The sequence below is a fragment of the Chionomys nivalis genome, chromosome 11 (assembly GCF_950005125.1).
Source record: "Chionomys nivalis chromosome 11, mChiNiv1.1, whole genome shotgun sequence".
Lineage (NCBI taxonomy): Eukaryota > Metazoa > Chordata > Mammalia > Rodentia > Cricetidae > Chionomys > Chionomys nivalis.
In genome coordinates, this window is record NC_080096.1 from 13,128,867 (window position 1) to 13,154,355 (window position 25,489).

General features: G+C 52.6%; 1 protein-coding gene across 2 annotated transcripts in view; it reads right to left on the bottom strand.

Annotated features, from left to right (window-relative positions):
- Nucleotides 1-4,900: 4,900 nt before the first annotated feature.
- The window catches only part of Iffo2 (intermediate filament family orphan 2), a 42,510-nt gene continuing 21,921 nt past the window's right edge, over nt 4,901-25,489 (bottom strand). The window contains exons 2-9 of one of the 2 annotated variants that reach the window (XM_057784342.1): nt 17,420-17,480; nt 15,794-15,889; nt 14,460-14,600; nt 13,141-13,280; nt 7,683-7,803; nt 7,477-7,569; nt 6,503-6,633; nt 4,901-5,848 (exon numbers count right to left, since the gene is read on the bottom strand). In XM_057784342.1, coding sequence (XP_057640325.1) covers nt 5,743-5,848; nt 6,503-6,633; nt 7,477-7,569; nt 7,683-7,803; nt 13,141-13,280; nt 14,460-14,600; nt 15,794-15,889; nt 17,420-17,480 — 889 coding nt within the window. In that variant the 3' untranslated portion in view covers nt 4,901-5,742. The remainder of the gene's footprint in view (nt 5,849-6,502; nt 6,634-7,476; nt 7,570-7,682; nt 7,804-13,140; nt 13,281-14,459; nt 14,601-15,793; nt 15,890-17,419; nt 17,481-25,489) is intronic. The other variant, XM_057784343.1, reaches the window with a different exon arrangement.

Below are 25,489 nucleotides of genomic sequence, written 5' to 3' on the forward strand. Positions count from 1 at the left end.
CGGGTCGGAGTTTTGCAGTAGCTAATGCCAGATCCTGATTGGCGCAAGTGCTCAGTAGTAGGTGAGGTGGAGGGACAAGGTCTACGCGACAGGTGCAGCAGGGGTCCCAGAACCTTGGCTGCTAGAAGGCTGGCCACCTGCGGATCATCATTCTGCACGAGCCCTCGGGGTCACACTAAGGCCAGCTCCCCGCCGCCACCCCGGGGGCTACCGCCCTGGATGGAGCCTGGCCTGCCCTCCCAGCCTGGCACAGGGCCAATCCAGCTGCCAGGGCCTGCTTCCTTCCAGATTGGGATCAGTATGAGATAAAACCATAGCGGGCCTGTGCTTAGCATTTTTCTTTTTCTTTTTTCTTTCCTTCCGTCTTTTTCTTTCTCCTTTTTTTCAGCCTCTGCCCACAAAAAAAAGATTTTCCTCTGTGTCCCTCTGTTCCCCAGAAAAAAAAAATATCAGTTTTCTGCATGAGAAGTTACTTGATGAATATTCGAACATATTAAAACTGCTTCTGAGCCAGGTGGTGGTGGAGCATGCCTTTAATTCCAGCACTAGGGAGGCAGAGGCAGACAGATCTGTGTTCAAGGCCAGCCTGATCTACAGAACTAGTTCCAGGTCAGCCAAAGCCACACAAAGAAACCCTGTCTCGAACCACCACCACCTCCGCCACCCCCCCCCCCAAGAAAAACCTGCTTCTGAAGCTTGCTCTTAGGATAATGCCTGAGGAAACCACTATATTCCCAAGACACCAGTATGTGTTTCTATGTCTGTGGCAGTGTGACTTGGGCATTTGCTGTAAGGTCACTTCTATCCAGTTCAAATCTGATACCACACTGGGCAAATTAGCCTCTGTCTTAGGGTTACTACTGCTGTGATGAAACACCTAAAGCAAGTTGAAGAGGAAGGGTTCATTGGGCTTACACTTCCACATTGCGGTTCATCATTGAAGGAAGTCAGGGTATAATCCTGAAGGCAGGAATGGATGCAGAGGCCCATGGAGGGGTGCTGCTTACTGGCTTTCTCGGCTTTCTTATAGGACCCAAGCCCACCAGCCCAGGGGTGGCACTGCCCACAATGGGATGGTCCCTCCCCCATCAATTAAGAAAATACCATGCAGGCTTAACCACAGCTTGATCTTTGGGGAGCCTTTTCCCAGACTTGGTTCCCTCCTTTCAGAGGGCTCCTGCTTGTGTCAAGTGGTCATAGGAACTATCCGGTCCAGCCCCTCTGGGTCTGTTTCCTCTGCTGCAGACTAGGATGACAGTGTCCACCTCGAACGCCCGCCCACCACCTTGGGCTTCTCCCTTCGGTTCAATTACACTATCGGAGACACCTTGGGAGACCTGAGCCAAGAACATTGAGTAGGAAAAGGGCACGACATAAATATGAGCAAGCAGCAGCTTCTCTTCATCCCTGGGAAAGACGGTGCAAGGCAGAGGGATGACACTTTTGAAAGTGGCCACTAAATAAAAGTCACTGGAACAGTGGACAGTATCGAATCCAGAGCCCAGCAGGTGCTTCTTGTAGATACTCAGGGGAGGTTTGTGAAATGGGGGCTTTGGAGCTGATGGGACCTCAACTTCAAACCAGACAGTGCCAATTAACCTGGGCTCTTTAGTCAAGTCCTGCCTTATCTCCTTCTGGAAGGTCTCACTGTGAGAAGCAAACAGGAGTTCCCCATCTTATCCCTGATTGGTTAAAATCTTATCACTGATTGGCTAATGTGTTTGCTTTAGTCTTCTGACCCCTCCCACAATCGCCATGACAAAAAGAAGCACACACGGTCTAAGACATTTTTATTTTATTTAAAAGAAGCCAATATACAGGATATAAAGGGCACAGTATTTACAACAGTACAGTAAACAGGTTGGTTTTCTGGTAGGGTCAGTAGTCTTTTAGTGAGTACAAACCCCTCCCGGTGATTTTCAGACCCAGCTGACAGACACAGCAACCGTGGGGTAGAGTGGGACTAAAAACCAGGTAGATGCTACAATGTGCATAAAGGGGTCCTTGTGGGGAGTTCACCACGTCTCTCTGAGAGCGTGGGAGGGAACGGAAAAGGTAAGGGGTTGACCTAAGACTCACACAGAGCCCACACTGAGCCTGGAGATCTTCACACAATGGAAAATACCCTCCCAGAGAGAGTGTATGGCTTCGCTCAGACCCATCCCCACTCCTCCCGGTAGGTGGTTACCCTTAAAAACTCAAACTTGGGGTCCCAGAGGGAGGACCCAGGTCTGAGGCAATCTTCCAGAGCCCTGGTCCTTCATCCAGGGAACAAAGACTGCAAGCTCCACCTTGGCGTGGAGTAGACATGGCCAGGGCTGAGCTGAGCATCTTGGGGGTCCCTTCTGTGCCTACTCCAGCTGCCTGGTAACTTCAGACACAGTAAGCCCCAGGCACCCGTATTCCCCAAGCCCACAAACTCTACCCCCGCACAGCTGAGTGGGAACAGAGGGGAGATGCCGAAACATTATACCCTACCTCTGAAGCACCCCTTCCCCCACTCAGTTTCCTGCAGTCACTTGCCATCCTCCCTCCTACCTCCCCCCACCCCCAGCTCTCTTCCGAGACTTCCAAGGACAGCACTGAGGGCTGAGGAAAGAAGAATCCATTTCTGCACAGCTGTGTGCATTGACGATGGATGGCAAGGGGAGGAGAGGGGAACTCAGTGTTATGCTCCCCGAGTCAACAAGCATGGTGGCATCTCATTCACAGCAGAGTGCTGGGCCACCGCGACTGCCTACCCTAGATTAAAAACCTGATCCTTTCACAAAAATAGAGTCTCTTGCTTTATAAATAGAATACATTTAGCTTAAGTTACACCTTATCACATCCCTTAGCCCACCCCCTCTCCTCCCGCCTCACATCAAAGTGGCCTGATGAGCCACAGGTCATCTGAGCTCCACCCCCTGGAGCAGAGTCCAAAGTGGACAGGCCTTCCAGACACAAGGCCACAGGGAGACAAAACTTCTACCCAATCGTTCTCCTTTGGAGTCTTAGAGGAGTGTGAGTGGGTGTGTTTGTGAGTGTGTGTGTGTGTGTGTGTTTCACAACCAACCAGGGACCTGAATTGATGCAGCTGTCTCCCTGCTGTGCCTGTGTATGTGGCCCCCCCAAACTAGGAGCGTGACCAAGGGCGACACGGAGAGCCCATCGGAGAAGCCCTGAAACTCCAGTGTCAATATGACACCGGGCTCAGAAACATTAAACTCAAAAGGAAGTATGCACATGTTTACAAGGATGGACAAGTTTGTCCAGAAAGGGCAGGCTCTGCCCCAGTGAGCGGTGGGGTCTTTCTTGGCAAGCTGTGGGCTCACAGTGAGGGGACAAGCAGGGCCCACTGGCAACAAACTGAAAAAAGAGAGAGAGAGAAAGAGAGAGAGCGGAGGCCAGGCCCAGACTCCAGAACCAGCCCAGGAGGCATGCCCACCATTCCCTCGCTCTTCTCCCATCATCCTCCTGCCTCGGAGCCTCTCTCTCCAGGGAAAGCAGACTTTGAAAGCCCTCAGGAAGAAACACGCCCGAGCCTGCCTTTCTCAATGCCCTAGACAAATGACCTATGTATACAGTTGGGAAAGCAAAAAATAACACCACAGGACACCAGTTTCCAGGGTAACCTTCGTCACCCCAAATGTTTATACTATAGCTTACTGTCTTAACTCTAGAGATATGTGTCACCATACCGCCACCTTGAAGAACAGCTAAGGGCCAGCTTCTACTCTGCCTGCCCGACTCCCAGCCTCTACCACTGGATGGACACCTTCCCCAGCCTCAGCTGAACACACCCATGGGGGCAGCCATCTTCCTGCCCTCACAGAAACGGAAATCTTTTTTACAGCAGCTAAGGTCCAGGCCCATCTGGCTCTGATACCCTTTGGTTAAAATAAAAACAAAACAATAATATCAATAATAACAATAATAATAACCAGAAGCTAATGAACCCTGTAACCTTTAAAAGAATGGGAGGTGGGAAAGGGGGTGAGGGAAGGGGCTATATCTCTTCCAAACCATTGTCCCTCCAAGTACCTGCCAGGAAGGACAGTTTGGTCATCAAGAGATGATAACTGTATGTTGCAGCCAGGCTGCACAGGATGCGCCCCACCCCCCATCCAACCACGTGAGAAAGGCCACCAAATTCTGATAAATTAGATAAACAAGTTGCCAACAAATAACATTCTCTCTCCTCTCTATACATACATTTGCCTATTATATACACTTGTTCTAAATGCAAAACAGATGGGGTCACTCACACACAGAGATACAAGGACGCAGGGACAATCAGGGTACCACCACGGCTCCAGCCCAGAGTCCCCTGTCCTTCAACACATAGGCCTCAGAGGGCCCATGAGTTCTGGTCCCTGGGTACATTTTGTTACTTTGACCTCTAGAGGGAGCTGCTGGGTCAACAAAAAACAACATAGGCCATCAAAACCACTAGAGTCCATACAAAAATAAGAACAACTAAAATAAAAATAAAACCTGACTGCTAGGCGAGTTCCCAGCTGAGACTAGATGGATGGTCTGTCTTACGGCCCCTTAACTCAGGCCATTGCAGCCTTGGGGAAACACTGGCTCAGAGTGACTCCCCGAGAGTCCAACCAAGTTATGGACATTCCTCACTTGGGGCTTCTACTCTGGCTACTCCAGCCTACCAGAAGCCTCGTCACCTCCCTCTTCCTCCCTCACAAGGCTTTTTTTTTCCAGCCAGAGGAACAATGGAGGACCAAGATGGCGCCATGGCGGACGGAGTGGGTACCAGTGGCCTGGCCCATTCATACTTTTCTCACAGAGAAATTACAATCGTGGAACCTGGCAGGTGGCTGGAGAGGCAGGAAGGAACATCAAGTCATCAGGACAATAAAAGACCACACCACCCCGCCCTCCCCACCCCACAGAGGTCCCCAAGAAAGCCAGCAATCCAGTAGGCCAGCTTACAGAATGCAGGCCTCACCAGAGACCTGAATGGGACCACCCCCAGATCCACAGCTCACCCTCAGAGGCTATGAGGGTTTCCCAGGAGTCTGGGAGAGGGCCTGCCTTCCCACTGATATAAGGCAAGCTGCTTTTTGTTTTTGTTTTTTTGCATAGTTTAAACAGTGAGGCTCTACCGTCCCCCACAGTGCCTTGCCCCAACACATTGCCACTAGATCCAAAAGAAGGAAAAAAAAGATTGGTCTTCCCTCCCGCCATTCCATCCACCTCTCTCTTTCAGTGGGTGAGAAAGTATTAAGGAGTCCTCACCCAGGTCTGCAGGTAAATAGCCTCCTTCCTCTAGAAGGCAGACTCCCCCAAATGGCCACCGACTTGACTTCTCGTCAGGGCCAGGACATGGGGAGGGAGGACGAAGCTCATGGCCAATCAGGGGAGCAGGTGAGAGGAAGAAAAACCAAAAGATACCACACCCCAGGCCCCACCCTCACCTTAGAGTTTTGTATAAAAAACACCTGCTAGGAAGAATTCTTTGGAGCTCAAAGTGGCTCAGCTTAAGGGAGAAGGCACATTGCACTGCACTGCCGCACAGAAATCTGCAATTGTGATGTGGAGAACAATAGAAAATCGACAGCACCATTCCGTGGGGGGGTGGGGGGGTGGTCAAGGAAGGAAGGAAGCAGCGGTCCCGCTGGGCCTCCGGAGAAGGGAGGACAGAAGTCTCTGTGGCGAGGAGCCCTCGTGGCTCAGTGAGGAGAGGAGGCTGTGCTCCATCACCGAGACCACCAGTTGTGCGACCATGATAACCACCAGTTATCAGCTGACCATGGGCTCCACGTCTGCCTCCCGCTCCAAGTCATCCTGGATCTCATCTGTACTTCCTGAGTCGCTGCTGGCCACCGAGCTGGGGGACGGTGAATTCCTGCAAAGCGTGGGAGAAAGGGGAGACTTTCAGCAAGCAGCCCGGATCCCCTGATATCCTAGGGCCAGGAACTCTGGGCAGTCACACCTGTCAAAAGGTACCCAAAGGGGCTGGGGTGAGCAGAACATTTGCCTAGGTGCATGAGGACCTGGGTTCCATCCCCTGCAATAACGTAACAGGAACCAAACAGGATTTACCCTCGAGGGGTCCTGCAGGTTTCATAAGCTGTTTATGGCTCTTGTGACTCCTTGGGAGCCCCCTGCCCCAGCCACTGCTTAGTCTAGTGTGTGGCTTCCCCTTGGGAGCGGGAGTCACGGGTCCAGCTTGGTTCTTTACGTTGTAGCCATCCATCATTCCTGGTCTGAGCACAAAGTGGTACCCAGGAAAGCCCAGACAACTGAGAACATATGGGGGACTACACACAGTGGAGGAAACAGCCCGGGTTTCCGTTGGCCTGAGGGCGTCCCTGGCAAGTAGTTCCACCTGCCTACGGTAACAGTGCTTATACTGGGGGCTTAGGTGGGTGGGTGGGTAGATGGGTGGATGGGCAGACAGACGGTCAGGAAAACAAGAATGAGGGGAAGAGGCATGATGCAGCCCCAGAATGTCTCTCTAAAGCCCCAGCACGGAAGCCTAGGGGAGCACGGACCGCACCTGTCTGCAGAGCCCTTGATGAGCCGGCGGCAGGTCTCCATCTGCACATCCAGGCCCCGCTTCATGCTGCACATCTCCATATACTCGTGCAGGTGACGGTTCATGTCGCTTTTGGCTGTGGCCAGCTCCAGCTGGAAGGAGTCGATGAGGGACAAAGACGGTGAGGCGGACCTTTGGACCTCAGGTTACCAGCAACAGAAACCACCCTCCTCCACCCAGGCCATCCCTGGACACTATGACCGTAAATCTCAGCCCTGTGGGTATCAACCTCCCTTATTCTCTGCACACTGATCAATTTTCTTTACACATGCTTCTGGTCAAAAGAGGGGTGGTTGCTTAGCAACCCCAGAGGTCTATCCGGCTAAGTCCCATCTGATTCAGGGGACTTCTCTGTACTCAGCATCTCTGGGGAACTGGTTATGGGCACGAACAGGAAGCTCTTCATGTCTCTGAGCCTTCTCCTCTACCATGACACCTGCTTCTCCAAGGCAGAGGAGGACTCTGGGCTTCTTCTCCAACATGGTAAGAGCACTCAGTCTTGTATAGCAGTGGTCAAGCACTGGCCCGACTACTGCTTCCTGACTTGGAAACAGTGGGCAAGTGACGTGGCCTCTTTTGACACCATTTCCTCCTCTGTATGGGTACCCAGTTCCTACAGCCGAGGAGGTAAGGAAAACTCAGAAGAACGAGAGCTGACTTCCAAGTGATGCCAAACGATACTGGGCACTGGGTAAGGCTGTTAGTGGCATTCTCCTGCCCCTGCCTCTTTAGGGTAGGCAGGAATCACTGTCTGACTTTACAGATTAGGAAACTAAGATCCCAGTAAGGACAGGTTTGCAATGCCAGGCTCCTTACTCTTGACCCCCCTTGCTTGTCCCATTTTGTAAGCCTGCATTTCCATGGACACTGACCACCCAGCTCAACTACACAGCCCCCAGGAGACTCAATAGCAGACCCCATGGCCGAGATCTCACCTCGATCTGGCCTATCGTCTCCTGGTACTCCTTGTCTCTTGTCTTGAAGAAGGATTCAGTCTCATGGATCAAGTTGCCCAAGTTTTCTTCTTGCTGGGGAGACAGAGGAGACAGTTTAGCTGGGGAGCATGGGCTGCATAAAAAGAGTAAAAACAAGGGATCGTGGGAAAGAGGCAAGCCCCAGAGAAGGCAGGTCCCAGGCTCACCTCGCCCTGCAGGTCAATGGTCGGGTTACAGTTGGTAAAATCCTCCCATAACAACAGTGTGTCTTCATTCTCCTCCCAAGTCAGGCTGTCACAGTCGTCATCAAAATCAAAGGTCTCCCGCCTGTGGGTGACATCAGAGGGCATGTCTGAACAGAGGACAGACAGGGACATCCTCCCCAGTCTCAAAAAAGATGGCGTGTAGCCAAAGCCAATTAACTGTCTTATCCAAAAAGAGCTTTAGTTTCTCAAAATGCAGAATGTTTCTGTACACTTAGAAGTCTGGTTTTAAGTCAAAAGTGGTGTGGTGAGTGTCTATGATCCCAGGATTCAGGAGGATGAGACAGGAGGATCCAACTCAAGGCCAACCTGGGCTACATTATATAGTGAGCACCAATCAGCTTCAGCTATGGTATAAAACCTTGTGTCAAAAATCTACCTCCTCCGCCGGGGCTAGAGAGATGGCTAGGCAGTGAGGAACACTTACTGCTCTTGCAAAAGACTAGAAATCAGTTCCCAGCACCCACATAGTGGTGTAAAACTGTCTGTTTTACTGGTCCCAGGGGCCCCGACACCCTCTTCTGGAGTCTGCAGGCAGTGCATGCAAATGGTTCTCAGGCAAAACATTCATACACATATATAAAATAAATTTCTTTTTAAATCTCTCTCTCTCTCTCTCTCTCTCTCTCTCTCTCTCTCTCTCTCTCTCTCTCTCTCTCTCTCTCTCTCTCTCCGCTCTCCTCTCTCCTCTCCCTTTCCCTCTCTCCTTTAGACATGCTTCTGGTCAAAAGAAGAATGACTGCCCCCATCATATTGAGCAAGGTAAATCCAACCATGCTCCTCACGTTTTGCAGACGAGGGACCACAGCTCAGAAGGTAATTCAGCATGTAGCAGGGGCACAGCTGCAACCCTTCTGGTTCTCTACAGCTTTGAAACCAACTAAGGCCAGTCTCCAACCTGGAGGTTTGCAAGATTATTAGTTTCATTTTACAGCTCAGTAAACCAAGACTCAGGGATTACTGAGTGTCCTTCTAAACGAATAGATGCTAACATTGGGTTTGAATTCAAAATTGAAGTGACTTTAGAATCTTTCCTGTTGGCCAGAATAGGGAGGAAAGAGACTAATTTTGCATGGTTTTGCCCAGGACTGGTTCCCGAGATGCATAGATTGCTCCGCCCCTTTGAAAAAAAATCATTCCATCTACTGGATATGGTAGCAACCTCTGTGAGTTCGAGGCCAGCCTGCTCTACGTAGTAAGTTCTAGGCCAGCCAGGGCTACATAGAGCGACCCTGCCTCAAAAACAAAAACAAAACAGACAAGCAAATCCTGGGATTACAGGCTTGTGTCGCGATATCGGGCTGAGTTTACATCAGTGGCGCGGAAGAATCTGCAGACTTCCATTCCGGGTTCTCCCACTGTCTATGCTTCCCCTTTTTCTAGTCTATTCTATCCTGACTCTTCTGAGCTCTGCTCTCTGCTCTACATCGTTCAACAATGTTATTAGTTGGGGACCAACCAGCAGCGACACAGAGTGAGTTCTGATTTAAAAATAATAAAAAAAATTTTAAAAAAAGCTTCCTCCAGCGCTACCTAGAGGTAGATCTGGCTGCCCAAAAGCAATTCTTGTAGGAGCCTATAGGTGGCGCCCATGAGTCAGGAAACAAGGGTTGGATATTGGAGGAGGAGGCGATTCTGAGCCCCTGGAGTCCGCCCATTAGCACATCACAGAGTCCACTACTGACTTCACTTCCTTTCCGGCGTCTGAGATCTGAAGGAAAGCCCCGCTAAGGGATGGCTAGCCAGAACAGACAGGAAGATGGACGAGAGCAGAGGCGGAAAGAGCCCCCACCCCTCCCTGGGACTTTGGAAGGCGGTTGAAATTCCTCTCAGCCTTGGTCGGAAGCCCAAGCCACTGATCTGGATCAAAACAAAATAGGGTTCTGACACGGGTGTGTCATCAAAAGCCTCACTAAAACTAACTGGCTGGGGGGAGGGGGCATAACCACCCGGCTGGAACATGGGCTCCTGGAGTTATCAGGTAGGAAGGAAAAGCCGCTGCATGAGCCATTAGCACCAGCTAGAGCAACAGGATAGGAGTAGGGGCGATCAAAAAAAAATTTTTTTTTTTACTTTAGGCAACTTTAAAGTCAGACAGATCTAATTAGACGCTGAGCCCTGTCAACACTCCAGTGCCGACCGCATGAGGGATCACGTCTCCACTGTTCGCAGATGAATGCATTTTCCACACACAAGGAGCCCTCACCAAACGCGTCCCCAACTCAACCCTTTGGATGGGTACCTCTGCACTGCACCTCATTTCTGACCAGTTTAATGATTCCCTAGGGACTTCATGAAATACGGAAGGAGATTTGGGGTGTCTGAGCATCCAATAGTGACATAGGCTCAGGAATTCCCAGAGCAACCTGGGGAAAACCAGTTGAGAATGCTGGCCCATCATGCAAGGGAGGCCCTGGGTTTGAGTCCCAGCACTGCAGAAACCAGGCATGGGTCCTAGTATTCATGGGGTGGAGGTAGGAAGATCAGAAGTTCAAAGTCATGCCAGACTATATAGCAAGCCTGAGGCTAGCCTGGGCTACATGAGCCCCTATCTCAAAAAAAAAAATGTGGTAGTTGGGGGATCCCTTCTTGATCTGGAGGGAGACTCCAGTTCAAAGACGAAACAAGAGTCAAGGGGTGTCCTTGGCATTATCAATCGCAAATGTCCATCTTGGTTCTGTTGGAATGTAGGTATCAAATATCAGACATCAGGTGAGGAACTCCCAACTCCACCCTGCTCATCCTCTCTAAGTACCGATCTAAGCCAAAGAGGGACCAGCCAGGAACAGTGACACAGCAGACAGAAGACGGACATGTCTTCCAAGCAGGAAGGTGCCAAAGGGACACAGCACCGAACCATGTAAGTGGGCTTGGCTCTGCCCTACTGTGTGCTCCAGCAATGCTTCCCTTACATGGAACTCAAAGAGCTGGTGGCCTGGTCTTTGGATGGTGCCCACTGTGGCAGAGCTGAGCTTTCAGAGCCCAGGTGCCCGAGAGCATGGGGCTCCCAGCCCTGCTCTTGATTCCCTCAGTGCCCTCCTCCCAATCTCACCTTGGGGTTCTGTATAGATTAGAGTTAAAAATGGATCGGGGGTTCAGAACAAAGCACCAAATAGGCCAAGGCCACAGAGCCATCAGCCCCGAATCAATGTGTTCAATGGGTTCTGGTGATGTTCTCTGTAAGGTTTTGCAGGGGAGTCCTGAATGGTGGCATGTGTCGATTAAAGTCTAAGCTACCAATGTGACATCACTGAGGCTGCACACACATAACACACACACACACACACACGGTTCCCAAAGGCTGGTGCCACGTGACTCTGGCTATCAGCTATATGCTCAATGCTCAAGCCAGACTCTGCTACTCAGTCACTCAGCCAGCATCTCCTGGGGAGGGAATGCTAATGAGTGGGGCAGGCTGCTGTCCGAGTCTGCCATGTCCTCTGAGCCTTTGAAAAGGTTAATAACGACCCTGCCCACTTGATGAAGGTCTGGAGGAAGCCAAGTGTCATTCGTGAAGGACAGTTGGTGACTATCAAAGGTCTTCCCATGAACCACGTACGGGTCAAATCACCAGCCCACCAAGGGAGACTGGAAGAGAGGGCCTGTGTAATGCATGGCTGGGAACAGCCCACTGAGGAGACACTGTGTAATGCATGGCTGGGAACAGCCCACTGAGGAGACACTGTGTAATGCACAGTTGGGAACAGCCCACTGAGGAGACACTGTGTAATGCACAGTTGGGAACAGCCCACTGAGGAGACACTGTGTAATGCATGGTTGGGAACAGCCCACTGAGGGGACACTGTGTAATGCATGGTTGGGAACAGCCCACTGAGGAGACACTGTGTAATGCATGGTTGGGAACAGCCCACTGAGGGGACACTGTATGATGCACAGTTGGGAGCAGCCCACTGAGGGGACGCCACACTCCTGGACCTTCCTGGATACATGATGTCATCAGACAGCATTGCACATGAAGAGGAAGGAGACAGGACAGCCCTGCCTTCTCACCCTTAGGGCAAGGAAGGCCAATCCTAGTTGAAACAATCGTCTTCCTACATCTCTCTGGGTAGGGGGTGCTCTAAAGAACTGAGGGTAGCAGGTGACATAAAGGATCATGGGCACACATCCCAAATATGGCAGGCACTAGATACCCAGCCATGGATGGTGCCATGTGATATCTGGCCTCAAGACTCCAAAGGGAGGCTTAAAACAGGAAGCTTCCCAAACTCTGTTTAATAAAGAATCTAGCAAAGAACACCTGTTGCCCTTCCAGAGGACCTGGGTTCAATTCCCAGCACCCATATGGCAGCTCACAACTGTCTGTAACTCCAGTTCCAGGGGCTCCAACACCGTCACACAGACATACATGCAGGCAAAACACCAATGCACATAAAATTAAACCGTTGGAAAAAGGACTCAGTGGTTAAGAGCACTGGCTACTCTTCCATATGATCCAAGTTCTATTGGGAACCCACATGGTGGCTCATAACTATCTACAACTCCAGTCCTGGAGGACGTGATGCCCTCTTCTGCCCTCCGTAGGCACCAGGCACATGCATGGTGCACAGACATACATGCAGGCAAAACACTCATACACATAAAATAAAAAAAATTAAAATAGGGGCTGGAAAGATGATGTGGCAGTTAAGTGCACTGGCTGCTCTTGCGGAGGACCTGGGTTTGACTCCTAGACCCACACAGTGGCTCACAGCTTTGTCTGAGATCTCCTGTTTCAGGGGATCTGATGTCCTCTTCTGATCTCCACAAAATATACATGCAGCCAAAACATTCTTGCAATAAAAATAAATATATAAAATTTAAAAATAAATACATTTTAAATTTTTTAGAAAGACATCTTTTAAAAAAAAATGAATCCAGGGGCTAGAAAGATGGCTTAGTAGGTAAAGTGCTTGAGGACCTGAGTTCAATCCCCAGAATGCAAGTAAAAAAGCCAGACATGGAGCTAGGCGGTGCTAGTGCACACCTTTAATCCCAGCACTCAGGAGGCAGAGGTAAGCAGATGTCTGAGTTCGAGACCAGCCTGGTCTGACGACTGTGTGCACTTGCCACCCCAGTACTAGAGAGAAGGAGCCAGGTGGATCCCTGGGGCTCGCTGGCCAGTCAGCTTAGTCTAACCTAAGCCCCACACCAGTGACAGACCCTGACTCCCAGAAACAAGCACCTGAGAAATGACACCCAAGATTGAGCTCTGGCTTTTGTGCACCCACACTCGCATTCGGTCTCTCTCTCTCTCTCTCTCTCTCTCTCTCTCTCTCTCACACACACACACACACACACACACACACACAGAATCCAAACTCTTCTGGGACACATCACATCTGGAGATCTTCTCAGCCAGCACTGATATGTCCCCTGGCTGGGCAACCTGGGTACTCACAGCTGGTTAAACACGCGCTTCATCTCGTCCGTGATGTTCATGGAGCCGACTTCCTCATCTGAGAACCGATTCACCTCCCCATCCTGCTCTGAGATGTCATCATCTGAAGTCACCTTACGATCTTTCTTTTTAGGGACCACCTGGACAGGGAAGGAAGAAGCCAAGGTAACTGGGGTGCTTGCCTGGGGCGGAGAGCAGGGTTGAGCCTGGACAGGAACCATTGTCCCAAGGAGTAGATGGAGTATGGCTGGGGCCAGCCACCACCGCAGGGAGCTGCATAGGTCCTCTAAGAAGCGCACAGCATTAGCAGAAAGCGTGAGGTATGAGGCATGCAGGGTGGAGGACACAGACACAGGGACCAAGTCCTGTCCGGGGAAGGGCTAGTGACTGGGCCAGCTCAGCTCACCCATCACCAGAAAAGCAGTATCGTGACTGGGAACAATGGTAGGCCAGACCAAGGTATCATCACCTGGGATGTCTCAAAGCCAGTCAGAGAAGTAAAGAAACCCTTTCAAAGGTCAAAAGAGCTGCATGCTTTCAGAATCTTCCTCTCGCATGCAGAGGCATGGGGGTGGTTCACCAAACTTCTGCTCCAAGCGACAAGACTCAAGCAAATGAGGGCTGCATAGCTCCCTCAGGGAGCAGCGAGGAGGCATGAGATGGAGAAAGGACTGGGGGAGGCTCCGACCTCCCACCACTACGTCCAGAGTCACACACAGAAAGCAACAACACACCACAGCACTGCCCTGGGCTAAAGCATAAGCCAGACTATGACCCGAAACTTCTGAGAGCGACGCGCGCCCACTGTCAGGACCACACCCAGGCCCTCTCCCAAATCATCCACTGGTGCCAACCGATTGCCTTCTCTCGCTCGTGGGAAACCAGGGGAGGGGAATGGGAACTAGGCAAGCACCAACAGCTTCTCTTCAGGAATCCTGAGGGCCAGTTGTCAGGGCTCCCCACCACCTGGCCAGGGCTCCCCCACCAGGGGAACAAATCAGAGTCTCAGAGAAAGAGGCTTTCTGAAGAACGGTGGGCACAGGAGGTTCCAGCCAGCTCTACCATGCCCTTTCTTGGTAAGTCCTATGGGCCCCCAGGGCCTCAGTCTCCTCAGCTGTGAACTACAGATCCCCAAGTTTGTGTCTCCCTATGGGAGGTCAGAGGGTCAGGTGACTGACTACCTCAGAGTGGAGGGGGCGGGGGGGGGGAGTAATGAGCAAAATGTGGAGGGAAAGAGGCATCGACTGGGTGTGGTAGAGGTCAGGGCTTGCTCTATGAGGTCGGGGTGGGGACTGGTGAGCGGGGCCGGCCCTGGTCACCTGGAAGATCTTGGACACGTCTTCCGAGTTCCGCTGCTGTGCGACATCGCACAGCTTAGCCGTGATATCGATTCGGCGGCAGATGTCCATGTCCACCTTCATAGCCTTTTCTTGGATCTTTGTATCCAGGTCTGTCATGGGCTGCAGGGAGGACAGCAGGGGTTATGTGAGCCAGGGATGGAGCAAGCATGAGGGGCCGTCAGAGGAGGGAGACCCCTAGGGGTGGGGAAGCCCCTGGAGCCTGTTACAGGGTAGGGGGAGCGGGTGTTGACCGTTGTGGTGTGGGGAGCGGGTGTCGAGCCTTTCCTAACGGTGGAGGATTGGTCAGCACTATTCAAGGTAGGAAGGGACATGGGGACTTCAGGAGGAAAGATGTGAGGCGGTGTGTGCTGGTCCCCCTCAGGGCTGCAGGGCACGGCGATGTTGGTTTGGTTGCAGCAGAAGACAAGGACGCCAAGACTGTTGAGAGGAAGCCTTCCAAGGCCGGGTGTCACTTGGTCAAGGCCTTTGGTTTAACTCTCCAGCACACACACACACAAGAAATGCACAGACTCCCCTTCTGATCCCATCCTCATGCCTGTCTCAGCAGCTCTTTCTCTAGATTCCTGCCGCAGATGACAGCAGGGGCCACATAGAAAGAGGAAGGGTTCCCTCTGCGCCCAAGTGAAAGAAGAGGTGTAGCCTCCACCTGGGTCCCACAGCTTCATCTAACCACACTCAACTGCATGCCCCTGAAAGCCAGGAGCTGAACCAGGCTGAGTCACCAAATTCAGGCTCCTTCTCCTTCAGGTGGACTCTCCTGGCAGACTGCCCACTGCCTGAAGTAGCAAGAAACCCAGATCCAAGAGCCAGGGAGGCCTATGTGGCTAACAGCTGTTTCTACCCGTGGTCAGTCACTCAGAGGGGCCCCAGATGGCCAAGAAGATGCACACGCCAACCATTCCCAACTTAACAAGGACACCCTTCAGGAGAGAGACCTCCGAGCCTGAAGTCTCTTGGGTTGGCACAGCCACGTTCATTCGGTCGCCTGTGCTCTGCAGACACCGAGGTCGCCACGTGGCAAGTTGGGAGAATCGAGCAACACATACAGATGTCAGGGGCCTGAGAAGGAGGGCGATGGGTTAAGCAGCGGTTAAAGCACCTCTATTCAGACATAGGGAAGCGATGTGGGGAGGGCAGGGAGGCACCTGGTCCCCAGTGCATCCCTCATCGGAACAAACCAGCCAGCCACGACTGTAACTATAAGCCGAGCTCGAGCCTCGGAGTGAATGAAGCGTTTGGCATGATGGGTAAAGGGAGGTCATGATGCCTAGGGTGACGGCCATACCACTTACGTCACTCATGAGCCCTTTGAACACCACCAGCTCGGCCTTGAGCCGTTCAATCTTCTCGTTCATCTCCTCCTGGATAGCCTCAGCTTCTTGCGCTGCCTGCGGACAGACGGAGATAGGCAGGCTTTAAGAAGAGGAGAGGATGGACACCTGGGTCCAAGGCCCGGCCACTCAGTGTCTAAATAAGCTAAACATCTGCGTCCCTCAGCCCAGCCTGGCTGCCGAGCTGTGCCGCCTGCTTCCAGCGCTTCCTGCAGGTCAGGTACGGCAAAGGAAAACATCAGGAGCAAAGGGTAGGTTAGGGCCAGCAGGCTCCCCAGCACTTAGAAATACAAGGTCAACCAATTGCCAGTCCACCAGGTGCCTTTTTTTTTAATAATAAAAAGACATTTGTTTCTTTCCTATACTTCTTCTCCTATACTTCTTCTTTTTTTTTTTTTTAGACCAAACTCCCTCTGTAGCTGAAGATGACCTTAAACTTCTTTTGTTGTTGTTCGTTTGTTTTTCAAGAAAGGGTTTCTCTGGTTGTCCCTGGCTGTCTCGAAACTTGCTCTGTAGACCAGGCTAGCCTTAACCTCTGAGATTCACCTGTTTCTGCCTCCCAAGTGCTGGGACCAAAGGCGCCTGACGACATGCCCGGCTCGGCCTTGAACCGATTGTCCCGGCTGCACGTCTCAAAGGCTGGGGCTGCGGGTCTGCACCACACACTGTTTGCATTGGGAACCCAGGGCTTCGTGCGCACTAAGCAAACATTCTACCAACTGGGCTGTGTCTCTCACTTTCTTAGAAAATAAATTCTTTAAACATCAGAAAGTGATATGAATGTTTAACTCATCCTAGAAACAACTAGTTCTCAGTTTTAATATTTTTCTTGGTGCTAGAGATCAAACTTGGAGCTAGGCATGATAGGCAAAGGGCGACACACCCCGCCGGTCCATCTTTAAAAACAAATTGCTTTGCTTTGTTGAATCAGGGTCTCATGAAACCCAAGCTGCCTGAAACTCACTACACAACCCAGGCTGAACTTAAATTCCTCATCCTCCTGCCTCCGCCTCCCAAGTAATTATAGGTACGAGCCACCACACCCAGCTGTCAAAAAAAACCCCAACAACTAACTCTGCATTGCCTTCTCACGGTGTTTCTGGTCTGGTTGTGACAGAAGAAGAGAGGAAAACAGGCTGAGGATAAAACGTGCTGCTCAGAGTTCCCAGTAAGTATGAGTGGCGCAGCCCCAAATGCACAGCAGCCAGAGGGAGAAACAAGGTGAATGTCCTCAGGTCCGCCCCGAGCCTGCTTGGAGGCTGAAAGCTACCAGATGATGTGTCCCCAGGTCTCTCCAGGGCATCAGTCCTAATCTGAGGAACTTGCCATTGGAAGGTGAAAGAGACCTGAAGACCACCTATCCCAAGTGGTACCTGGAGGTTGAAAGGCAGGAGAGGGAAGCAGCTGGCCCCAGTCATCCAGTAAGACCCAGACTTCCCAAGTCCTGCTCTGCCCTGTAAATGGCTGGGGTGGCAGAGAGTGATCAGGACAGGAGCTACGCTAGCTCGGACTCTGCCCAGCTTTCCCCAGCGTGGCCTCATAGCTAACTTGCCAACCCCTCCGGCTGGGGACCCTGGGGACTCTTACCTCCTGCAGTGTGTCTACCATGGTCTGAAGGTCCATACGCTTGGATAGCTCTTCCTCCCATCTGGAACAGCAAGAACAAATGGTCAGAGGACTTCCTCCTGCCAGCCCCCAGTTCCCACCTCATCGTCCACGCAGGGCAGGGAAGATGCCTAGGAAAAGCCACCTGCCCTCTAGGAAGCTCCCAGCCTAGAGGTAGGGGGAGCAACAAGACCGTGGAGTGGTGCTAATCACAGGGTCCAGTGGTGGCAAATGCCACCTCTGAGGCACAAGCATGGTACTGTGGGGACAGAGATGGGAAAGACTGCTGCCTATCCCATGCAAACTGTAAAGAGCTACATAGATGCTGCTGGTCCAGCTGCCACTGTAAGGTAGAGAACCAAAGCCAGGCTTTAGGACTCCTCTCTAAGAAGCAAGCTTACCATGCTAAACACTATAATCAGGGCTATGTGCTCTGCAGCACGCCTCACAGGCCACAGAAATTGCCCGTGCAGGTTTCAGAGTCTTGCCGATGTGGAGAATAAGCTCAGTGGTTATATAGCTTTTCCAAAGGCCCACACCTAATCCATGGGTAGGTCCAGCCCTCCCCGCTCCGGTGTTTCTTGCATGCCAGACCCTGAGGACTTTGTGCATAGTGTTTCATGTACACAGCACTGGTAGAAGCTGAAGCAGCAAAGATGGGCAAGTGTGCAGGTTAACCCGGCAATGGGGAGAGGCAGCTCCAGGGGGATCTGACAATGGGGGCGGGCACTAACAAAGGTAACAGCACCAGTTTCTCTTGAGAGAGGTTTACATGATGCAACTCAGGCCTCCAGCAGTGTGTGGGATGGATGCCACCATCATCCCTACGTCACAGCCAACAAACAAAGCATGGCTGAGAGACCCTTCCCAATGTGTGGTTGGGACAGGGGGAGCCAAGACTGAGCCTCCAAGGATGAACACCTCATTAAGATCCCCTCCCTGCCCAGAGGAGCTGGCAGCCTGCGCCTGCCCTCCTCCGCCTTGGGACAAACAGACAGGCTTCTGTCTTTCTTCACTCCATACTACCCTCCCTACATGGTCGCTGAGCAAGGAAGTCTGAGCCTCTTAAGAAGCTGTGGGGCCAGGCTAAAAATAGGCCTGAGGGGAGGACTGGATGAAGGGCTGGTTACATCACCAGCTTTTGGAAACAAGAGAAAATGGATACTGTTTGCACACACTGGGGAAAATGCCTCCCTCTCTTCACACAAGCTGGCTCTGCCAGGCTCCCGGGAGACAAGGGTCTACTTCCGCCCTAATCAGTGACATGGCAGGGCCTATATCTGCCCTGAGCCCTGGAACTCCAGAGTACAGAGGACACAGAAGGGATCTCAGGGCCTCACGTGAATGGAACTCTCTCCCTAGATGCCCCCACCCCCACCCCCCAACCCCTGAACCCAGAGAGAAACTGAGACCTAGGCTGCATTTGTTCAAGGTTACACAGGATGTCACAGATGCAGCCAAATCCAGCACCAGGCCACCTCTCATTGAGGAGGGTAGGGCTATCAAGAAGAGCAGGGGTGCCAGGCTCCCCTCACCACTGCTAGTAGCCCAGGGCATTTGGAGCTTCCAACAGAAGTGAAGGCCCAGGACACGGTCCGGTCCGGGCTGAATCATCGCTCCTGGCCACACTGCTCTGATGGGGAGGGCAGAGAAGGTGCAAGGGAGAGAGTGTGGTACTGGCTGCAGTCCAGCTTCTGGGGTCAGACCCTCTCATGCCAACAAGAGCAACCAAGCACTTGAAGGAGAGAGACGGGCACAGCACTGGTCCCCCCCCCACACACACACCCCTGGAATGCAGAAGAATACCCTTAACCTTTCCTCAGACCTACCCATCACCAACCATGATATGTCTTTGGATCTCCAGACAGGAACGGCAGCTACTTATTGACAGAGGTTGTCTGGGTCTCACATACGGGACTCATTCCCTCATACACACATTGGCTTTCACACGAATTACTAATCTTTCCGGGGTTTTATCCAAAACTACTTTGAAGATGAAGGAGTTGGGGTTCAGAGAGATGAAGTCACTTTTCTAAAGTCACACAGCTAACACTAGGGAGCTGGGACACAAACCTCACTCAGCCTAGGTCCTGCAGGTGATCACCCAGCCATCTTGTTCCCACACGAAACCCTAACTCAGCAAGTCTACACGAGGCAGACAGCTCCCGGTGATGCCAGCCTGCAGATGGCACTCTGTGTGTCCGCGCTGTCAGTGCCTCGACTTCCCTGCACCCACTTCCATCATGTTTCCCAGGCTGCACCCCAAGGATAGGTTTGCGCAAATGAGTTCATAGGCCTTTTACTTCCAAATCTGGGGTAGGCATGCAGCTGCCTCTCTGCCCCCCAAGGGAGGAAAGACAGACCCTGAATGTGGACAGCAGCTGGTTGCACAGACTGAGCCCCTACCCCAAAGAGATGTCCCTCCCAGGGGTGACAGCGGGAAAGCCTGGCACAGCTGGCTAGCATGTTGACAATGCAGAAAATCTCTGCCCTTCAGCCGTTAGCTGCCTGGACAGACAGGTGGTGCATCTTCCCAGGACCCAGCTTTACCAGAATCTTGTCAGCTGAGTGGCTGGCTGAGGTTTCAGCACCTGTTTCCCTGTCCAGGGCTTCTTACAGAGGGAGGCTTAGCGGGGGAAGGGACCTACAAACACGAGGAACAGAGCAGCAGGACAGCACAGGACCCCTTGCTACCAGGAGGGGACACACACTTAAAAGTCAGGGGCTTGGTGGACACGCTTTCCTGAAAGCCTTTGTTCCCTAAGCTCCTGTTAGGGTGTGGCTCCGAGCTGGACAAAGTGGCTGGGATCACCTTCAAGAGACCACCTGTGGGGCAGAAGGATGGGTGTTTCCACAGTGTTCCGCTGTCCCAACACTCAGTCCTTCCAACATCTCTGAAGTGCGGGATGATGGAAGCAAGAACTGGAGAGGAGGGTATATTAATCCCCCAAGGACTACCCCCCGCCCCAAGTTCAAGATGAAGAAGCAGGCTTGGCCTCTGGGTAAGTGTTAGCCTGTTCCTTCCCTCCTCCTCTGCCTCCTAGAACTTTCTCCTTTCTCCCACACCGTCCCAAGTATCATCTCTCCAAGATATCCTCTTCAAAAAACTCCACAGACTCCAGGCAGCCAGACCCAGGGACCAGGAGAGGTTTTCCCAGGTATCCTGGACATCATGTGCACGGCTCATAGCTCTCCCCTGAGAGGCCCAGGCCCGTGAGGCTATGGAGAATGATGGGAAGTGAGGCCACCTCTGCCCTCTTCACCATGCCAGGGGCCGAGGGCCACCTCACTTGCTCTGAGCACCCTGGGCCCTGGCTAAATGAAGCAAGGAGGGATCAAAATAATGAGTTGTCTGGACTGGGGGTGGGGGTGCAAAAGGAGAGCTGGGTCTAAAGCTGGGGGGCAGCCTCCCAACCCCTTCTCAGTAAGGAGGGGGATATTCAATGAATGGAAAGGAAGCCAGTCCCCTTCTTCCACCATGAGGGGTCCAGGGATTGAACTCAGGTTTGATGGCAGCCGCCTTTTCCCGCTGAACCATCTTGCTGACCCTTATTGAATGGAATGGGATGGATGCATGGATTAGATGGGTGGATGAGAAGATTAATAGGTGGATGGATGGATGGGTGGGGAGATGAACGGGAGGATGAATGAATGAGCGGGCAGATGAATGAGCTGATCCACACTCAGGCCCCCTCCTTCAGCCTAAGCCCTCTCCCCGAATCTTTGTTTCCCAGCCTGGGGAATCCACAGTCAAATTCCCACACAACCAGGCTCTCTCTGTGTCCTCTAGGCTCCCGTAGCCCTCCTGGGGGAGGGGCAGCACATCCCAGACAGGAAGCCTGAAGGAGAAAGAGAAACCTCCTCCCACTGCTTACAACCCTTCAAGGCCGGGAGGGGAGGCAGGGATGCCAGGACAATCAATGCAAGGAGAGGAAATGACTCCATAGAGTGGCCCAGCCAGCCTCTGAGAGAGCAGGCCCCGCCACCACCTAAGCGGAAGAGGCACATGTGGGAGACGAGCAGCTGAAGGGGGAGGTGGCAGCCCCGTCACTGCCAGATGTGGTCCCTCAGCATTCCTGAAGAGCCAGCGCTAGGACCACGTGACAGATGAGAAATCTCAGCTGGCCACTGGGGGCGGCGGAGGGGGGAGGGAAAGAGGAGGGGAAGGCAGCTTTAAAGCCGGCTCAGTCCAGGCTGCCTGAACCAGGGCCAGTGGCTCCCCCTCCTCCATCAGCTCAAAATGACACACAGACGCAGGAAGGAGCCCATGAAGCTGGGCTACGGAGAGGGAGAGGCGGAAACCGAAGCTGAAGCCACTGGCAGAGGGGCTGACTCATGGGGCTTTCATATCCTGAGCAGTTAGAGAAAGGCACAGCAGCACTGGGAAGAAAGTGGGTGCAGCCGCAGCAGACAATTAGAGCACCTGGGCCCTGTGTGTGTGTGTGGGGGGGTCAGTCCTGGAGCCCCCAGGCTGTAGAGACAGAAGTAGCAAGGCAGAAATGAAGATACTCTGAAAATGAGACATTTGTGTTCCTCAGTCTGACTTTCAGGGTACAGAAACAATGGACCCCGAGACATGGCAGTTTCCCCAGGAATCTCAAACTGAAACAAGGAAAAGGCCACCACCAGAGTGGGGGCCTTGTCTCTTGAAAAAGGACTGTGCACAGTTCTAACAACTGTCTGAGCACCTTACAGGGTGACGGTGAAGTCAAACAACGCTGGGCCGGAGTGGTCTGGACCACACTCTGTCCAGGACTGTGTGTGTGTGTGTGTGTGTGTGTACACTCAAACCCATGGCCCCCTATTTAAAGATTTAGCCTCACTTCAGGACCCCAAGGGTGACCGAGGGGGTCAGTGGATCTCTTTGTCCCTCTTCCCAGTGTGGCCTCTCCCTTCATGCTATTAACTTGATTGTTTTAATTAGCTTCTCGAGGATGGGTGGCTGAACTTGGCTTCCTGAGGTACAGACTGTGGCTCCAAGTTTGGTAACATTTCAACTCCCGTCCTTACATTCCCCAGCTGTGAGATCCTGGGCAAGGCCATCACCCTCTCTGGGTGTTGGTTTCCCTCCAGCGTGGTGGAAAACATCTCTCTGAGGATAGTTGTGGAAACCAGTCTGCGTGAAGAGGAAGAGGGTGAAGACCCCAAGTCCCAGCCCTGAGTCAGGGCAGCACATCACAGCCAGCAGCTCAGCTCAGTCTGGCTCCAAGAGCAGATCAGGCAGGCGGGGCAGCAGGCGGGAGCCTCAGGGTGCCAGGAGGGAGACAGGGAGCCGCAAGAATGGTCCCGCCTGGAAGCAGGCACACCCAGGTCGACTCACTCAGGTGATAGGACACAGGCGCAGGTGAGGCTGGGCTGGGGCCATCAGTGGAAAACTTCATTCTGGGCCAAGCGTGGGCCTGGGCCTGGCCCCGGGGTGGGGGCGGACAGCAGCTTCCTTCCCCATGGTCTGCCTCTGCCATCTCTGCTCCACCCTAGTCACGTAGATGAGTTCACCCACTGCCTCGCGGCAGGGCCAGGTACAGACAGACAAGGGGCTCCCAGCAGAGTGGAGGCCCAGCCAAATGGCCTTCTGGGCTAGACAGGCGCTTCAGTAGAGCCCAACCAGGGAGCCTTAGGCTGCACAACCCAGGGTTGGCTCTCCTGGGAAGACCCAGAGCTTCAACGGCTTCCCTGCGCCCTCCAAAGGAGCTCGCTAAGCTTGACTGAGTCTGGGTCCTCATTCCTGGGTCCACCCCTCTTCTGTACCGCAGCCCTTCTATGTTTGCAGCAGAATACAGAAATAATGGGGCACAATGACAGAACCCAGTACCACCAACCACCAGCCCGTGCCCCAGGAAGTTAAGGCTGAGCCACAAACCCATGAGCCACTTCCCTCTTCCTCTCCTGGCTTCTTCCTCCCTGGACTATAAACACATATTCTTCCTTGAAGATGACAGCCAGGGACCTCAAGCTACCCTCCAGCAGGGAGCCCTGCACCCCCATGCTCCCATCCACCCGTGCCTGCCTTGGCCTTCTGGGTACCACCCCACCTCCCCACCTCTAAGGAATGTGGATCCTGAGAAAGGACGCTGCCACGCGGACATGCCCACTAGGCCTGCCCAGCTGTACTCTGCCGCCCAGAAGGAAACACAAATTAAATGCCAGCTGATTGTCTCCACGGAGGAGGTATTAATTTAATGTGAACACTTAACCCCAGCAGCCGATCCCATTACAGGCGGGCGGTAATAGCTGGAGCGGGCTGTAGCCCAGACAACAGGCTGGTAATGGGCTGGGTTTTAAGGAACCCTCCACACCCAGCACAGCCTTCCACCAGCACACTGCTGGCCCATTCACAGCCTGAACCATCCCACAAGGCTGCCGAGGAGAGGGTAGACAGGATCACAAGTCATTGGGAAGCTCTCTCTGCAGGAGAGGGTACCCAGCTAGGAGTCAGGAGGTCCTTGAGTACTGGCTGTGGCTAATTCGCTCCATAATCTGTGCAAGTCTCGTCTCAGCCAAGCCTTGTCTCACTTATCTGTAATAGCATCATCAAGAATCCAGGATGTAGCTCAGTTGGCAGAATGCTTACCTAGCACCCATGAGAACCAGGGTTTTTTCCTCTAGTGCCACATAAACCAGGCATGGTGGTGCACTCCAGGGTGGAGGCGGGAAGAGCAGAAGCTCAAAGTCAGCCTCGACCACCTAAGGAATGCAAAGCTGATCTAGGCCACATAAGACCCTGTCGCAGAGGAGGGGAAATCTCTGGATAGTGCATCCATAGTGCTCTTTGCATACTCTGGCCATGGCACTAGGTGACAGGCAGTTCTGGCCTGGATAGTGCCCGGTTCAGATGCCTGCCCTCAAAGGGTGCCCCCAAGCCTCCTCTGCCTAGCTGCCAGCAAGGGACGTGGTGGCAGCATGTACGGGCTCATTCCTATGCCTCATTCTCCCAGAAACAGTTCCCATGCCACTTGCTACAAGCTGCTCAGGGCTTTTTGTTTGTTTGTTTGTTTGGTTGGTTGGTTGGCTGGTTGGTTTCCGAGACAGGGTTTCTCTGTGTAACAGCTCTGGCTGTCCGGGAACTCACTTTGTAGATGAGGCTGGCCTCAAAGAGATCTGCCTACCTTTGCCTTCTGAGTGCTGGGATTAAAGGCATGCACCATCATTGCCCAGCGAGGTTCAGGTCTTACAGAACCAAATGTTGTGGCCATCACCTGACTGCCAGTGACCAATAACAGCTTTCCGAAGGGCAGCTGGTGGCCTTTGGGCTGTCTATGCAGAGCCATTGGGTCTTGGAGGGACAGAGGCAAATTACAACAACCCTAGCTGATCCCCCATTCATTTGAACCCTGAGTGGTCAGCAATGTATAGGAAGTCCAGGGTCTGGCTGACCTATGCTCTAGTTGTGTGATTTTTTTTCTTTTTTCTTTCTTTCTTTTTTTGTTTTGTTTTGTTTTTTGAGACAGGGTTTCGCTGTTTAGCCTTGACTGTCCTGGAACTCACTCTGTAGACCAGGTTGCCCTCAAACTCAAGAGATCTGCCTGTCTCCACCTCCTAAATGCTGGGATTAAAGTTACATGCCACCACCTGCCAGCTCAGTTCGGTGACCAAATCTCTTACCTCTCAGGGACAACTTGAGGTCAAATTGGGCTAATTTTCATCGACCACCAGAGCAAGCAGAAACAATTTCTGTGGTTCCCAGACAAACACCTACAACAATCACATGGTTATGTAATGAACCCCCAAAGTCTCAGAGTCAGCTGGGACTTCAGCCCTGAAGGTCAAACCAACAAGTCTATGGAGAGAAGAGGAAGAGGACCCTAGAGTCTGAGCATCCTGGATCTATCTAATTGCTTCTGTGCGGCCTTGAGCAAGTTACCTACCCTCTCTGGACATGGGTGCTATTTGCAACTATGTCATGGCATATTGTACAAAAGGAGTCCAGAAAAGGGCCTGGCATGTCATGGGCATGCAGACCAATCCTCAGCCTTTGCCTCAGGACCCCCTTGTGACAGTCACTCGGACTGGGAGCAAACTTCAGCCAGATGGCATCCAGGCTATGTGGCCCCC